This window comes from Tauraco erythrolophus, chromosome 8, assembly GCF_009769465.1.
Source record: "Tauraco erythrolophus isolate bTauEry1 chromosome 8, bTauEry1.pri, whole genome shotgun sequence".
NCBI lineage: Eukaryota > Metazoa > Chordata > Aves > Musophagiformes > Musophagidae > Tauraco > Tauraco erythrolophus.
Window position 1 is genome coordinate 5,527,793 of NC_141472.1, and position 17,212 is coordinate 5,545,004.

The window sequence follows — 17,212 nt, forward strand, 5'->3', positions numbered from 1 at the left end:
ATAAGGTTTGCTGCTGAAGGCTCTTAAAGAAATTCAGCTGCTACAGGAGAAGAAAGTTGTTGCTTGATGGAATAACTAGCTAAAAGATAGGAAATAGAAGATCAGCTGTCACAGAGGGGAGTCAGAGGGAGTTTCTTTGCATCTTTGCTAGGACCTGTATTCAGCATATCATAAACTATCAGGAAAAAAAGACAGTGAATGCTGAGTAGATTAATTTTTCTTGTGAAATCAACTGATATGCTGCAGTAAAGACAAGTTGCATCTGTGGAGCTTTAAAGTCTTCATGCTCATGGGTGGTTGGGTGATACGATAACAGGTAATATTAACCGTAGGTGAGGGCAAAGAGATGCAGCCCGAGATCCGGATGGCTGCATGTTTCCATGGGAGCTCTGTCTGGCTGCCACATCCATTCTGCCACATGCAGGGGACTCAGCCTTCTGCTAGATGGGTACCGTAGCTGAGCTCCTTCTGAGAGGGTGAAGGTCACCAGTTAAACTCACCTCTTGAGCTGGCAGGGTGGCTGCACCCTTCCTGTGCAAACTGCCGTGCCACGCTTTGTTGGCACCACTCCTGGTCGCTTGCACTCCCCAGGCTGCTTTTTGCAGGAATAAGGGTGGCTGCTGTTGTGCTCTCAAAAAAACCCAGGCCATGTCAGTGACTCCTGGGAGAGCTGCTGGCTCCTGGGGGTGTCTTTTTGCTCCCCTGGCGTTTCCCTGCCTTAGGAAAAGCCCCTGTGCACCAAGATCTGCCGCTCTATTGTGGATCGGGCCAGCTCTGGAGCAGCACCCCTCCGCGACAGAAGTAACGACTTACATCATGCAACCAGCAAGAATTTGCCTCTTAAGTCTCAAACTACAAAGTGCCACTGTCTTGAGCCTCACATGAGAGAATGCCTTATTTATTATATTATTATAAAATTCTAATTTATAATATTACCCTTTAATTGCCTTATTCTTTATTAAGTTCAGTGGACTCTGTTTAATCCTGTCAAAGAGTATACAAGTAATCTGAAAGAAGAAAGAAAAATAACTTTCAGCTCAAAGATACTGTACTGCATTTGCGCAGTGAGATTGTGTGACCACAATTCAGAAGTGAGGGAGTTAATTTCAGAGGAAAGAGATTTGTGTCCTGCTTTGTGCCTGGAAAGAAATGTCTAGTGCTATTAGTTGTTTTAGAGACTACACGGTAACTATCAAAATAGATCTAAATTTCTAGATTAGCTTTAAAACCCTGCAGAACAATTCTCGTAAGTGCAAATGTCAGGAAATAGGTATGAAAATTCGTCTGGGTTTTGCACAAAAGTGTCTTTCACCCAATACACTATTTTAGATTAATTCTTCCCACTTCAACAGGACGTTTCTATTTCACCATGTTCTACAAACAGAAGAAGCTTAATGCAGACAGCCAGTTTGGAAACCATATGTCAGGAAAACCCGGACAAAGCAAATTCACTGACTTTACTGAGCCTGGAGTTAAAAACAAAAGACGACTCTCAGCATGGTTTTAGAGATTTTGGTCAGGTGAAAGAAATACATGTCAGACTCCATGAAAGTTAAATCAAACTGTGTCTGGTTGATGAATAAGATACATTCGCCGAGAAGACTAATTTGTAGCTGGCATTTTTTGTTGGACTTGTCAGAAAATCCTCATTATTTCAAATAAGTCCTCTACTGCCATCAAGTTAATTTGATATCAACCTGTGGAAAACAACTGCCAAAACCTGGTTGAACTGAATCATTACCAGAACAAAAAATTTCAATAGCACTAAACTGCAGAAACAAAATTATCACATTTCATTGGAAAATGTATAATGCATGCGCGGTGGCGGCGGATATGGTGGCGGCGCCGCGGCGATAACGACAGCAACAAGAAGGTGCCGACGGGGGCGGCCGTCGCAGGGCGGCTGGGTCCCCGTTCCGCCCCGCCGCAGCGGGGCCGGCCGAGGGGAGGAAGGGCTGACCCCCCCGCCTGCCCCGATGCCGCCTCCGCCGCCGCCTCTGCGCCTCATCACCGCCGCAGCCCCACCTGGAGAGCGGCGCCTTTGCCGCCGCCCGTGGCCCGGGATTTACCGAGAGACAGCACATCCAGCGCGGATCTGGGGTCTCAGTGCTGCAGAACGCCAAACGTGCCTATTCCATTGCACACCCGCGAGCGCACACCGCGCTTCCAGGGCCTACAGCAGAAGGGAACGGGCGAGCTGACCCTCCCACGAGTGCAGCTCTTGTGCCAAACTCGTTAATGCAGGCAGAAATCTCCCATGAATTCTACCATCGGAACGCTGACGCCATTAGGCGACAATTTGGCTTAACACGAGAGCAAGCCCGCTCCGTCGTACAGTGGTGTAGTAGCTGTCAAAATACGATCACGCCACCAGTGTGTGGTGTTAATCCTCGTGGTTTACGTTTGCAGGAACTTTGGCATACACCTCTCATAGGACACGTGTATTTTTGTCATCATGGGGTATTGAGCATGTTACTGGTATTCCTTACAATCCTACTGGGCAAGCGATCATAGAACACGCACATGGTAGTTTGAAAAATACGCCTTTAAAACAGAAGGGGGAATGAAAGGGAAATCTCCCAATGAAAGAATAGGTGAAGCGTTATAGGTGTTAAATTTCTAAAATCGGTGGAAAGACGATCTAGCTCCGATGGCTAAACATTTTGGGATGGATAAAATGTCACAGATCAGTCAAAATCAGGCACAGGTCATGGTTAGAGATTTGAGAACAGGAAAGTGGGAAGGACTGTAGAAGCTAACGGCCTGGGGAAGAGGGTATGCTGGTGTCTCTGCAGGCCAAGAAAGTCGATGGGCACCTGCCAGGTGCGTGAAGCCTCATCTACAACGAGAGCATCCGCCGACACACAGAGCGCCGACAGCCGCACAACACGAGTGTCAGTCGGCCCGTGAGGAAGAGCAGTTGGTACCTCAATTGTGGGAGGCCCCCGAGAGAGACTGGGAAAGAATCAAGAACCGGTGTGAGAGGAGACTTTAAAAAGACTTGACTAATATGAAATTAATGACAAAGAATTACAAACTGGACTTAGAAGCTGGGAGGGTTGTTGTTGAACAACATGTTGCGATCCGCAAAACCCGCGGTCAGCCAGCAGGGCACGTACCTGGCAGCCTTATGGCACGCACTGGCCACGCGTGCAGCAACACCCGGTCAGTGTCTTTTTCATAGACTCTGTCGAGGGTACAGAACAGATGGCGCGGAGCGGAACGGAGGGAGGCTGCGGAGCACGCTGTGTGGATAAACAAGGGACGCCCTGAAGGTGTCGTGCCTGCCTCCCTTCTCCAGGATGACCCTGCTGATTGACACCCTCCTGCTCAGCGGAATCTTGGGCATGATCGAGATGGTAGTGATGTAGATTCTCTTAGACCCTTAGTGAAAGGAGGATTAATGCTATTGATAATTTTATTAATATTGGCTTGTGTAGTGCTTTGTTCATTGCAGTGCTTTCAGAATGCTTTTGTGAGGGCCCTGAACCGAAAGGCATTTGCCATCATGCTAAAACAAGAAGGGGGAGATGTGGGAGACTGAATTCCCCTGAGAATGTGGGACACAAAAGTTGTTAAATTACCCAGTTGTTTAAATTACCCCAGTTGTTTAAGGAATAGTTCATCAGCCTCACCGTCCTGATAGGGTGGCCTGTAGCAGATTCCCACTACAATATCCGCCTTAATAGGCTCCCCTTTGATTTTCACCCACAGACACCCCACCAAGTCGTCCCCAACATTTAACTCTAAGCAGTTTAGATCTTCCCTTACATAAAGGGCAACCCCGCCACCCCTCCTACTTCTCCTATCCCTCCTGAAGAGCTTGTAGCCATCCATGGTTGCTACAATTATAGCGCTCCAATTATAGGAGTCATCCCACCATGTTTCAGTGATGGCAACTATGTTATAGTTTCCCAAATAACAAGGGCTTCCAGTTCCTCTTGGTTATTGCCCATACTGCGTGCGTTCATATAGAAGCACGTAAGTTGGGTTTTCGACCCCACTGCACCCCTAGGGGGGGAAGCTTTATTTCCTGAGCTGTTATTTGTGGGATTTTCTTTTACCTCAATGCAACTTGTGTGTTGCCCCTTACTACACACACCACCCCCTGCTATCACTGAGGCGGCAGGCCGAAGGTACCTGCCTACACTCCTCTCATCAGACACTGGAGGGCCGTCCTCGGCTGTTATTCCTCCAAGTCTGGCAATGCCCCCCACCCCATTCACATCTAGTTTAAAGCCCTATTGACGATCCCAGATAGTTCTGTAGCAAGAAGCCTTTTCCCCCGTGGAGACAAATCCGCCCCATCTCTGGATAGAAAATTAATATTAGAAAATATTAACCATAGGTGAGGGCAAAGAGATGCAGCCCGAGACCTGGATGGCTGCATGTTTCCATGGGAGCTCTGTCTGGGCTGCCACATCCATTCTGCCACGTGCAGGGGACTCAGCCTTCTGCTAGGTGGGTACCGTAGCTGAGCTCCTTCTGAGAGGGTGAAGGTCACCAGTTAAACTCATCTCTTGAGCTGGCAGGGTGGCTGCACCCTTCCTGTGCAAACTGCCGTGTCACGCTCTGTTGGCACCACTCCTGGTCGCTTGCACTCCCCAGGCTGCTTTTTGCAGGAATAGGGGTGGCTGCCGTTGCTCTGACAACACCCAGGCCATGCCAGCGTTTCCCACCAGAGCTGCCGGCTCCTGGGGGTGTCTTTTTGCTCCCCTGGCATTTCCCTGCCTCAGGAAAAGGCCCTGTGCACCAAGATCTGCCCCTCTGTTGTGGATCGGGCCGGCTCTGGAGCAGCACCCCTCCGCGACAGAAGTAACGACTTACATCATGCAACCAGCAAGAATTTGCCTCTTAAGTCTCAAACTACAAAGTGCCACTGTCTTGATTCTCACATGAGAGAATGCCTTATTTATAATATTATTCTAATATTCTAATTTACAATATCACTCTTTATTTGCCTCATTCTTTATTAAGTTCAGTGGACTCTGCTTGAGCCTGTCAAAGAGTATACAAGTAATCTGAAAGAAGAAAGAAAAATAACTTTCAGCTCAAAGATACTGTACTGCAGTTGCGCAGTGAGATTGTGGGACCACAATTCAGAAGTGAGGGACTTAATTTCAGAGGAAAGAGATTTGTGTCCTGCTTTGTGCCTGGAAAGAAACGTCTAGTGCTATTAGTTGTTTTAGAGACCACACGGTAACTATCAAAATAGATCTAAATTTCTAGATTAGCTTTAAAACCCTGCAGAACAATTCTCGTAAGTGCAAACATCAAGAATTAGGTATGAAAACTTGATAAAAAATTTCAGTAGCACTAAACTCCAGGAACAACATGATCACATTTCATTGGAAAATGGATAATTTGAAGGCAAAAGAACATACCTTAGGCAGTGGTTTCTTCAGAGCACAGTTTATACCTCCTACAAAGACCATATTGGGCATCACTGGTCTGGCATACTCAAACACAAAGTCGAATCTCAGAAGCCAAACAGAAGCAGAGTTCAGAAGGTCTATCAGGGTTACATCCCTCTGAAGAACTTCAGAAGAAAGCTTTAATGCATCTGCGTAGTAACCATTACAGTACTCAAGCTCCAAGAGTGAAATCAGTGCATTTTCCACTCTCTGGAAAAATGTCATGCGGTCTGAGTTGAAGGAGAATACTCTTGGGATGTAGGACAGAGGATTTGGGCACTGTGGTGCTTCATAGTGTAAGCTGCAAGGAAGCCCTCTCATGAAGAACACAAATGGAAGAGAAAAGTAATTCGCAACTATTGCTCCACACATGAAAATAGGGTCTGTTAGGACGGCATCAAAGCGGCTTTGATTCAGGTACTGCAGGGTCTCCTTGTGATCGAACAGGTCCTTGCACTGAACAAAGAACTTATTGAAAACGTTCACGGAGCAGCTGTATATTGCTTGAACGTTCAGTGGGAAAGGCAGGTTCTTCATGTGAGCAGCAACACACTCTTGAAATGCGTTATCCAGCTCTTCTAATGTGCCGGTCACTGGGTATGTTTTCACTGTGTATAGTGCCTGTCTTGTTCTTATCTCCCATGTTACTTCTGGTAGAAGCACCACCACTTCGTGTCCTCTCTCGGCGAGCTTTGCAACAACTTCTTGCATGCTAAGCCAGTGGCTTCCAACCATGGGCACCACCAGGAGTTTCCCTCCATTTGAGAGGCCAGGAAGGAGAAGGATAAAAATCCAGGCACAGGCACAGCAAAGCCTCGAAGTCATGTTCGCGTGGTCAGAAATGTGAAATCAGTCAGGACTTTGAAAGTCTTCTTCAGGCAGTAGCTTAGAAGATACTTCTGAAGGAAGCTGATCGGTTTATATGTTGAGCTGTTCTGCTTTGTCATAATCTTCTAGTTAATGATTCACTGCTCTGGGTTGTGCGTTGGGCTTGGGTTTTTTTTCATTATTTGTAAAGCCAGATTACTTGTAAACCCTTTCTTGTGTTGAGTCATTGCGAGTTCCTCAGTGTTCAATGGAGAACCAGCTCCTCAACATGCGGTCAGATTTCTTAGGATTTCTCTCTTGATCATTGATTACTGTGTCCTGTCTTACTCCTTGGCCAGGACCAAGGAAAGCAAGTCCAGTGTGAACACCACCAACACCACAGTAACAAACTAAAAGAGCCTCAACAAATTTCATTGTGATTGGAAACATGGATGTTCAGGTAATTTCTCTGAGGACAGAACAGGAGACCCTCAGGGTAAGTGGAAAGGGCAGATGAACCAACACTTCTGAGCTAGTAGGGATCCCCACAGTCTACAATGAAACCAAGAAGAGACACAAAGAGGCTGATCTGGCAGCTGAGGGGGAGACCTGTGAAGCTGAAGCCCAGGTTCTTGCTTCAGAGCAGTAATGCAGTTGTGTCACAGCCTATGAGATGGGCCCTCAGCTGAAAACTCCTCACCACCTGCCTGTACATCAAGTAGAGGCCAGACACAGGACATGTGCTAAATGTGTTTTAAGGACCACTGCTCCCTGCAGGGCTTGAACAGCTCAGTGGAGTCTCAGGTGTGAGCCCAGGAACCAGACCTGCCTTAGCTAATGAGCAGCTCCAGCACAAGGGTGGGTTTGCAAGAGCCATCAGCCTCCCAGCATTGCTTTTGCAATGCACGTTTTCCTATCAGCCTTTTGATTTCTTTTTCCCACTTTACCACTGTCTGTAGCTTCTTCCTTGTGTAGGGAAACTACTGAGTAAGTGGCAAAATGCAGTTTTCTATCAGGCATGTGATAATTTTCAGAAAACAAAATATTAGAGCTTCAGAGTAGAAGGAAGTAGAAGCTCTGAGGTAAAAGTGAAAAAAATACTCACAGAATCTTTTATGTTATTATAAACTGTAGGGAAACAAAAGATGAATAATAACTTAAACATGTTAGTATTTCCAGCTTTCAATAAACTTCACTTAAAAATGATCATTACAAAAATGACGGGTTTTTTTTTTTTTGCACCCCCCCATTTGCTGAAAAGGGTGAATCAGGCAGCCGTTAGGGAAACATCTTGCCCTAACACTTTTTCACAACAGCGAAGCTCTTTGTCCTACTGCGGTGGCTCTCTTCTGCAGCAGGATAAGTGCAATCCAAACCCTACAGCACCCTTAATGTGGAAGGGAGTGGGTGCAAAGGCAAGCTGAGGGCTGGTGAAGTTAATCAGTGACTTGGGAATTCAGGAACATTTGCCATTGCCTCATGTGGCCTGGTTATAAGGGCTTGTTTGGGTAAAATTTTGCTAGGTTCAGGGGACTGTGAGATAACAGTCAGTTTTCTGGGTTCAAGGGAATGCGAGATAACAGTTGTGCACCTCTCACGTGTGGTCACCTGTGCAAGAAGACAGTGGGAACTTCAAATTTGGGTAAGAAGTTGCATAGCTGCGGGATGCCGGGAGAGGAATAGACAACCCCAAGAAAGAGGGGCTGTACTGGAGAGCTGCAGCGGGAAGGAGGGATGTTGTGTCAGCACAACCACTGCCTGTGGCTTTGCAGCCCTGCTGGCAAGCAGGCCTAGGCTCTGGTACATGTTGCCTTTGATATCCTCCACTTTTTCACAACAGCGAAGCTCTTTGTCCTACTGCAGTGACTCTCTTCAGCAGCAGGATAATAGAAGGGCTTGTTCAAGGTAAAATCTTGCTAGGGTCAAGGGACTGTGAGACAACGGTGAAATGTGGTTGTTCACAGAAGCAGATAGTGGGAACTCTGAACTCGGATAAGGAGCTGTGATCTGTCACAGGCTGTAGTGGGAAGGAGGGATGTTGTGTCAGCAAAACCGCTGCCTGTGGCTCTGTGGCCCTGCAGGCACGAGGTGGGTGATCACAGCGGAGCACAGTGAGAGCCAGCACGGGCAGCAAGTGAGGTGCCAGCTGGGTCACTCTGGGCCTGGTGGCAGCGTTAGGAAGGCAGCTGCAAACACCTGCTTGTTTCCAAGAGGGAGCTGGTCTACTCTGAGTACTGGCCAGACTCATCTGTATCTGAAATCCCTGGTAGCCTAAAAGCTCCTCTATTGTGGGAAGGACTAAACCAGGCTTAAAGTAATGCTGTTTTATACAAAGAGCTTAGGAGATGCCTGAAGAACTACTGGTTGGCTGAATGGAGGGCTGTCAGCTACCTTTGGATTTCCAAAAGGTGTTCAATAAGGTTTGCTGCTGAAGGCTCTTAAAGAAATTCAGCTGCTACAGGAGAAGAAAGTTGTTGCTTGATTGAATAATTAGCTAAAAGATAGGAAATAGAAGATCAGCTGTCACAGAGGGAGTTTCTTTGCATCTTTGCTAGAACCTGTATTCAGTATATCATAAACTATCAGGAAAAAAAAAAACGTGACGGCTGAGTTGATTAATTTTTCTTGTGAAATCAACTGATATGTTGCAGTAAAGACAAGTTGCATCTGTGGAGCTTTAAAGTCTTCATGCTCATGGGTGGTTGAGTGATACAGTAACAGGTAATATTAACCATAGGTGAGGGCAAAGAGATGCAGCCCGAGACCCGGATGGCTGCGTTTTTCCATGGGAGCTCTGTCTGGCTGCCACATCCATTCTGCCACATGCAGGGGACTCAGCCTTCTGCTAGATGGGTACCGTAGCTGAGCTCCTTCTAAGAGGGTGAAGGCCACCAGTTAAACTCATCTCTTGAGCTGGCAGGGTGGCTGCACCCTTCCTGTGCAAACTGCTGCGCCACGCTCTGTTGGCACTACTCCTGGTCGCTTGCACTCCCCAGGCTGCTTTTTGCAGGAATAGGGGTGGCTGCCGTTGCTCTGACAACACCCAGGCCATGCCAGCGTTTCCCACGAGAGCTGCTGGCTCCTGGGGGTGTCTTTTTGCTCCCCTGGCATTTCCCTGCCTCAGGAAAAGCCCCTGTGCACCAAGATCTGCCCCTCTGTTGTGGATCGGGCCGGCTCTGGAGCAGCACCCCTCCGCGACAGAAGTAACAACTTACATCATGCAACCAGAAAGAATTTGCCCCTTAAGTCTCAAAGTAGAAACTGCCACTGTCTTGAGCATGACATGAGAGAATGCCTTATTTATAATATTATTCTAATATTCTAATTTATAATATTACTCCGTATTTGCCTTATTCTTTATTAAGTTCAGTGGACTCTGCTTAAGCCTGTCAAAGAGTATAAAAGAAATCTGAAAGAAGAAAGAAAAATAACTTTCAGCTCAAAGATACTGTACTGCAGTTGCGCAGTGAGATTGTGTGACCACAATTCAGAAGTGAGGGAGTTAATTTCAGAGGAAAGAGATTTGTGTCCTGCTTTGTGCCTGGAAAGAAATGTCTAGTGCTATTAGTTGTTTTAGAGACTACACGGTAACTATCAAAATAGATCTAAATTTCTAGATTAGCTTTAAAACCCTGCAGAACAATTCTCGTAAGTGCAAATGTCAGGAAATAGGTATGAAAATTCGTCTGGGTTTTGCACAAAAGTGTCTTTCACCCAATACACTATTTTAGATTAATTCTTCCCACTTCAACAGGACGTTTCTATTTCACCATGTTCTACAAACACAAGTAACTTTGTGCAGAGAGCCAGTTTGGAAACCATATGTCAGGAAAACCCGGACAAAGCAAATTCACTGACTTTACTGAGCCTGGAGTTAAAAACAAAAGACGACTCTCAGCATGGTCTTAGAGATTTTGGTCAGGTGAAAGAAATACATGTCAGGCTCCATGAAAGTTAAATCAAACTGTGTCTGGTTGATGAATAAGATACATTCGCTGAGAAGACTAATTTGTAGCTGGCATTTTTTGTTGGACTTGTCAGAAAATCCTCATTATTTCAAATAAGTCCTCTACTGCCATCAAGTTAATTTGATATCAACCTGTGGAAAACAACTGCCAAAACCTGGTTGAACTGAATCATTACCAGAACAAAAAATTTCAATAGCACTAAACTGCAGAAACAAAATTATCACATTTCATTGGAAAATGTATAATGCATGCGCGGTGGCGGCGGATATGGCGGCGGCGCCGCGGCGATAACGACAGCAACAAGAAGGTGCCGACGGGGGCGGCCGTCGCAGGGCGGCTGGCTCCCCGTTCCGCCCCGCCGCAGCGGGGCCGGCCGAGGGGAGGAAGGGCTGACCCCCCCGCCTGCCCCGATGCCGCCTCCGCCGCCGCCTCTGCGCCTCATCACCGCCGCAGCCCCACCTGGAGAGCGGCGCCTTTGCCGCCACCCGTGGCCCGGGATTTACCGAGAGACAGCACATCCAGCGCGGATCTGGGGTCTCAGTGCTGCAGAACGCCAAACGTGCCTATTCCATTGCACACCCGCGAGCGCACACCGCGCTTCCAGGGCCTACAGCAGAAGGGAACGGGCGAGCTGACCCTCCCACGAGTGCAGCTCTTGTGCCAAACTCGTTAATGCAGGCAGAAATCTCCCATGAATTCTACCATCGGAACGCTGACGCCATTAGGCGACAATTTGGCTTAACACGAGAGCAAGCCCGCTCCGTCGTACAGTGGTGTAGTAGCTGTCAAAATACGATCACGCCACCAGTGTGTGGTGTTAATCCTCGTGGTTTACGTTTGCAGGAACTTTGGCATACACCTCTCATAGGACACGTGTATTTTTGTCATCATGGGGTATTGAGCATGTTACTGGTATTCCTTACAATCCTACTGGGCAAGCGATCATAGAACACGCACATGGTAGTTTGAAAAATACGCCTTTAAAACAGAAGGGGGAATGAAAGGGAAATCTCCCAATGAAAGAATAGCTGAAGCGTTATAGGTGTTAAATTTCTAAAATCGGTGGAAAGACGATCTAGCTCCGATGGCCAAACGTTTTGGGAAGGATAAAATGTCACAGATCAGTCAAAATCAGGCACAGGTCATGGTTAGGGATTTGAGAACAGGAAAGTGGGAAGGACTGTAGAAGCTAACGGCCTGGGGAAGAGGGTATGCTGGTGTCTCTGCAGGCCAAGAAAGTCGATGGGCACCTGCCAGGTGCGTGAAGCCTCATCTACAACGAGAGCATCCGCCGACACACAGAGCGCCGACAGCCGCACAACACGAGTGTCAGTCGGCCCGTGAGGAAGAGCAGTTGGTACCTCAATTGTGGGAGGCCCCCGAGAGAGACTGGGAAAGAATCAAGAACCGGTGTGAGAGGAGACTTTAAAAAGACTTGACTAATATGAAATTAATGACAAAGAATTACAAACTGGACTTAGAAGCTGGGAGGGTTGTTGTTGAACAACATGTTGCGATCCGCAAAACCCGCGGTCAGCCAGCAGGGCACGTACCTGGCAGCCTTATGGCACGCACTGGCCACGCGTGCAGCAACACCCGGTCAGTGTCTTTTTCATAGACTCTGTCGAGGGTACAGAACAGATGGCGCGGAGCGGAACGGAGGGAGGCTGCGGAGCACACTGTGTGGATAAACAGGGGACGCCCTGAAGGTGCCGTGCCTGCCTCCCTTCTCCAGGATGACCCTGCTGATTGACACCCTCCTGCTCAGCAGAATCTTGGGCATGATCGAGATGGTAGTGATGTAGATTCTCTTAGACCCTTAGTGAAAGGAGGATTAATGCTATTGATAATTTTATTAATATTGGCTTGTGTAGTGCTTTGTTCATTGCAGTGCTTTCAGAATGCTATTGTGAGGGCCCTGAACCGAAATGCATTTGCCATCATGCTAAAACAAGAAGGGGGAGATGTGGGAGACTGAATTCCCCTGAGACTGTGGGACACAAAAGCTGTTAAATTACCCAGTTGTTTAAATTACCCCAGTTGTTTAAAGAATAGTTCATCAGCCTCACCGTCCTGATAAGGTGGCCTGTAGCAGATTCCCACTACAATATCCGCCTTCATAGGCTCCCCTTTGATTTTCACCCACAGACACCCCACCAAGTCGTCCCCAACATTTAACTCTAAGCAGTTTAGATCTTCCCTTACATAAAGGGCAACCCCGCCACCCCTCCTACCTCTTCTACTTCTCCTGAAGAGCTTGTAGCCATCCATGGTTGCTACAATTATAGCGCTCCAATTATACGAGTCATCCCACCATGTTTCAGTGATGGCAACTATGTCATAGCTTCCCCGGATAACAAGGGCTTCCAGTTCCTCTTGTTTATTGCCCATACTGCGTGCGTTCATATAGAAGCACGTAAGTTGGGTTTTCGACCCCACTGCACCCCTAGGGGGGGAAGCTTTATTTCCTGAGCTGTTATTTGTGGGATTTTCTTTTACCTCAATGCAACTTGTGTGTTGCCCCTTACTACACACACCACCCCCTGCTATCACGGAGGCGGCAGGCCGAAGGTACCTGCCTACACTCCTCTCGTCAGACACTGGAGGGCCGTCCTCGGCTGTTATTCCTCCAAGTCTGGCAATGCCCCCCACCCCCTTTACATCTAGTTTAAAGCCCTATTGACGATCCCAGATAGATCTGTAGCGAGAAGCCTTTTCCCCCATGTAGACAAATCCGCCCCATCTCTGGATAGAAAATTAATATTAGAAAATATTAACCATAGGTGAGGGCAAAGAGATGCAGCCCGAGACCTGGATGGCTGCATGTTTCCATGGGAGCTCTGTCTGGCTGCCACATCCATTCTGCCACATGCAGGGATCTCAGCCTTCTGCTAGGTGGGTACCATAGCTGAGCTCCTTCTAAGAGGGTGAAGGTCACCAGTCAAACTCACCTCTTGAGCTGGCAGGGTGGCTGCACCCTTCCTGTGCAAACTGCCGCGCCACACTCTGTTGGCACCACTCCTGGTTGCTTGTACTCCCCAGGCTGCTTTTTGCAGGAATAGGGGTGGCTGCCGTTGCTCTGACAACACCCAGGCCATGCCAGCGTTTCCCACCAGAGCTGCCGGCTCCTGAGGGTGTCTTTTTGCTCCCCTGGTGTTTCCCTGCCTTAGGAAAAGCCCCTGTGCACCACGATCTGCCGCTCTGTTGTGGATCGGGCCAGCTCTGGAGCAGCACCCCTCCGCGACAGAAGTAACGACTTACATCATACAACCAGCAAGAATTTGCCTCTTAAGTCTCAAAGTACAAACTGCCACTGTCTTGAGCCTCACATGAGAGAATGCCTTATTTATAATATTATTCTAATATTGTAAATTATATATTACTCTTTAATTGCCTTATTCTTTATTAAGTTCAGTGGACTCTGCTTGAGCCTGTCAAAGAGTATAAAAGAAATCTGAAAGAAGAAAGGAAAATAACTTTCAGCTCAAAGATACTGTACCGCAACTGCGCAGTGAGATTGTGTGACCAAAATTGAGAAGTGAGGGTCTTAATTTCAGAGGAAAGAGATTTGTGTCCTGCTTTGTGCCTGGAAAGAAATGTCTAGTGCTATTAGTTGTTTTAGAGACCACACGGTAACTATCAAAATAGATCTAAATTTCTAGATTAGCTTTAAAACCCTGCAGAACAATTCTCATAAATGCAAACATCAAGAAATAGGTATGAAAATAATTTTCAAAAAAAATTCAATAGCACTAAACTGCAGAAACAACACGATCACATTTCATTGGAAAATGGATAATTTGAAGGCAAAAGAACATACCTTAGGCAGTGGTTTCTTCTGAGCACAGTTTATACCTCCAATAAAGACCATATTGGGCATCACTGGTCTGGCATACTCAAACACAAAGTCGAATCTCAGAAGCCAAACAGAAGCAGAGTTCAGAAGGTCTATCAGGGTTACATCTCTCTGAAGAACTTTGGAGGAAAACTTTATTGGATCTTCATATAAAGCATTACAGTACTCAAGCTCCAAGAGCGAAATCAGTGCATTTTCCACTCTCTGGAAAAATGTCATGCGGTCTGAGTTGAAGGAGAATAGTCTCGGGATGTAGGACAGAGGGTTTGGGCACTGTGGTGCTTGGTAGTGTAAGCTGCAAGGAAACCCTCTCATGAAGAACACAAATGGAAGGGAAAAGTAATTTGCAACTGTTGCTCCGCACATAAAAAGAGAGTCTGTGAGGATGGCATCAAAGCCGCTTTGATTCAGGTACTGCAGGGTCTCCTTGTGATTGAACAGGTCCTTGCACTGAAGATAGAACTTATTGAAAAGGTTCACGGAGCTGTTGTATCTTGCTAGAGCCTTCAGTGGGAAAGGCAGGTTCTTCAAGTGAGCAGCCACGAAGTCCTGAAATGCGTTATCCACCTCTTCTAATGTGTAGGTCACTGGGTGTGTTTTCAGTGTATATATTGGCCGTCTCGTTCTCATCTGCCAGGCTATTTCTGGTACTAGCACCACCACTTCGTGTCCTCTCTCGGCAAGCTTTTCAACCACTTCTTGCATGCTAAGCCAGTGGCTTCCAACCGTGGGCACCACCAGGAGTTTTCCTCCATCTGAGAGGCCAGGAAGGAGAAGGATAAAAATCCAGGCACAGGCACAGCAAAGCCTCAAAGTCATGTTTGCGTGGTCAGAAATGGGAAATCAGTCAGGTCTGTGAAAGTCGTCTTCAGGCAGTAGCTCGAAAATACTTCTGAAGGAAGCTGATCGGTTTATCTGTTGAGCTGTTCTGCTTTGTCATCAGCTTCTAGTTAATGATTCACTGCTCTGGGTTGTGGGTTGGGATTGGTGGGTTTTTTTTTTTTATTATTTGTAAAGCCAGATTACGTGTAAACTCTTTCCAGTGCTAAGTCAGTGTGAGTTCCTCAGTGTTCAATGGAGAACCAGCTCCTCAACATGCTGGTCAGATTTCTTAGGATTTCTCTCTTGATCATTGATTACTGTGTCCTGTCTTACACCTTGGCCAGGACCAAGGAAAGCAAGTCTGGTGTGAACACCACCAACACCACAGTAACAAACTAAAAGAGCCTCAACAAATTTCATTGTGATTGGAAACATGGATGTTCAGATAATTTCTCTGAGGACAGAACAGGAGACCCTCAGGATAAGGGGAAAGGGCAGATGAACCAACTCTTCTGAGCTAGTAGGAATCCCCACAGTCTACAATGAAACCAAGAAGAGACACCGAGAGGCTGATCTGGCAGCTGAGGGGGAGACCTGTGAAGCTGAAGCCCAGGTTCTTGCTTCAGAGCAGTAATGCAGTTGTGTCACAGCCTATGAGATGGGCCCTCAGCTGAAAACTCCTCACCACCTGCCTGTACATCAAGTAGAGGCCAGACACAGGACATGTGCTACATGTGTTTTAAGGACCACTGCTCCCTGCAGGGCTTGAACTGCTCAGTGGAGTCTCAGGTGTGAGCCCAGGAACCAGACCTGCCTTAGCTAATGAGCAGCTCCAGCACAAGGGTGGGTTTGCAAGAGCCATCAGCCTCCCAGCATTGCTTTTGCAATGCACGTTTTCCTATCAGCCTTTTGATTTCTTTTTCCCACTTTACCACTGTCTGTAGCTTCTCCCTTGTGTAGGGAAACTACTGAGTAAGTGGCAAAATGCAGTTTTCTTTCAGGCACGTGATAACTTTTCAGAAAACAAAATATTAGAGCTTCAGAGTAGAAGGAATTAGAAGCTCTGAGGTAAAAGTGAAAAAAATACTCACAGAATCTTTTATGTTATTATTAGCTGTAGGGAAAAGATGAATAATAACTTAAACATGTTATTATTTCCAGTTTTAAATAAACTTCACTTAAAAATAATAATTGGAAAACTGACTGGTTTAGTGAACAGCATTTTCTCACAGATGGAATTTTTTTGTCAAGGTTTTTTTTTTTTTTTTTGCAGCCCCCCATTTGCTGAAAAGGGTTAATCAGGCAGCTGTTAGGGAAACATCTTGCCCTAACACTTTTTCACAACAGCGAAGCTCTTTGTCCTACTGCGGTGACTCTCTTCTGCAGCAGGATAAGTGCAATCCAAACCCTGCAGCACCCTTAATGTGGAAGGGAGTGGGTGCAAAGGCAAGCTGTGGACTGGTGAAGTTAATCAGTGACTTGGGATTTTAGGAACATTTGCCATTGCCTCATGTGGCCTGGTTATAAGGGCTTGTTTGGGTAAAATTTTGCTAGGTTCAGGGGACTATGAGACAACGGTGAAATGTGGTTGTTCACAGAAGCAGATAGTGGTAACTCTGAACTTGGATAAGGAGCTGTGATCTGTCACAGGCTGTAGTGGGAAGGAGGGATGTTGTGTCAGCACAACCGCTGCCTGTGGCTCTGTGGCCCTGCAGGCACAAGGTGGGTGATCACAGCGGAGCACAGTGAGAGCCAGCACGGGCAGCGAGTGAGGTGCCAGCTGGGTCACTCTGGGCCTGGTGGCAGCGTTAGGAAGGCAGCTGCAAACACCTGCTTGTTTCCAAGAGGGAGCTTGTGGGAGCTTGAATTCCCCTGAGACTGTGGGACACAAAAGAGTTTCCCATGAGATCATGGAACACAAAAAATAGAAGTGCATGAGAACTGCACGCAACAGATAAAAACAACATATGTGCTGGACACAGAACTGAGAACAGCGACCTTGGGAAGAAGAACACAAAGATGTTCTTACAGTAAATGAGGATTGGGACCAAATGCGGGAAGGGGGCTTGTTGCATGTATATAAGATTGCCAGCTTGGTTCAATAGATGATTTCTCCTGTGCTTTCACCTGGAGCACTCAGCTGAGTCCCTGCCTTACTCCTCCACAAATGGTGCCCAAACAGGGACCTGATATTCAAGTCGAATGACAGGACAAAGACATGGAAGCGAGAAGTCCGGTGGAGGAGCTCAATGGAACTAGGAATGGAAAAGGCTGCGCAGCAATTTCTTCGACAAAAGAAGGGAATTTCTTTGACAAACGAAGGGACAGCTACCGCAACAGGAGGA

At 47.0% G+C, this 17,212-nt stretch overlaps 1 protein-coding gene and 1 pseudogene across 1 annotated transcript; both read right to left on the reverse strand.

Annotated features, from left to right (window-relative positions):
* Nucleotides 1-2,714: 2,714 nt before the first annotated feature.
* On the reverse strand, nucleotides 2,715-6,239 carry LOC147528307 (UDP-glucuronosyltransferase 1A9 pseudogene; annotated as a pseudogene).
* Nucleotides 6,240-11,337: 5,098 nt separating this feature from the next.
* Nucleotides 11,338-14,864, reverse strand: LOC104371553 (UDP-glucuronosyltransferase 1A8). Its single transcript, XM_086615852.1, has 3 exons — nucleotides 14,010-14,864; nucleotides 13,573-13,643; nucleotides 11,338-11,578 (listed from the first exon to the last, which is right to left on the reverse strand). Exons 1-3 carry the CDS (start codon nucleotides 14,862-14,864, stop codon nucleotides 11,338-11,340), a joined length of 1,167 nt encoding a protein of 388 aa, XP_086471978.1.
* Between the last annotated feature and the right edge of the window lie 2,348 nt (nucleotides 14,865-17,212).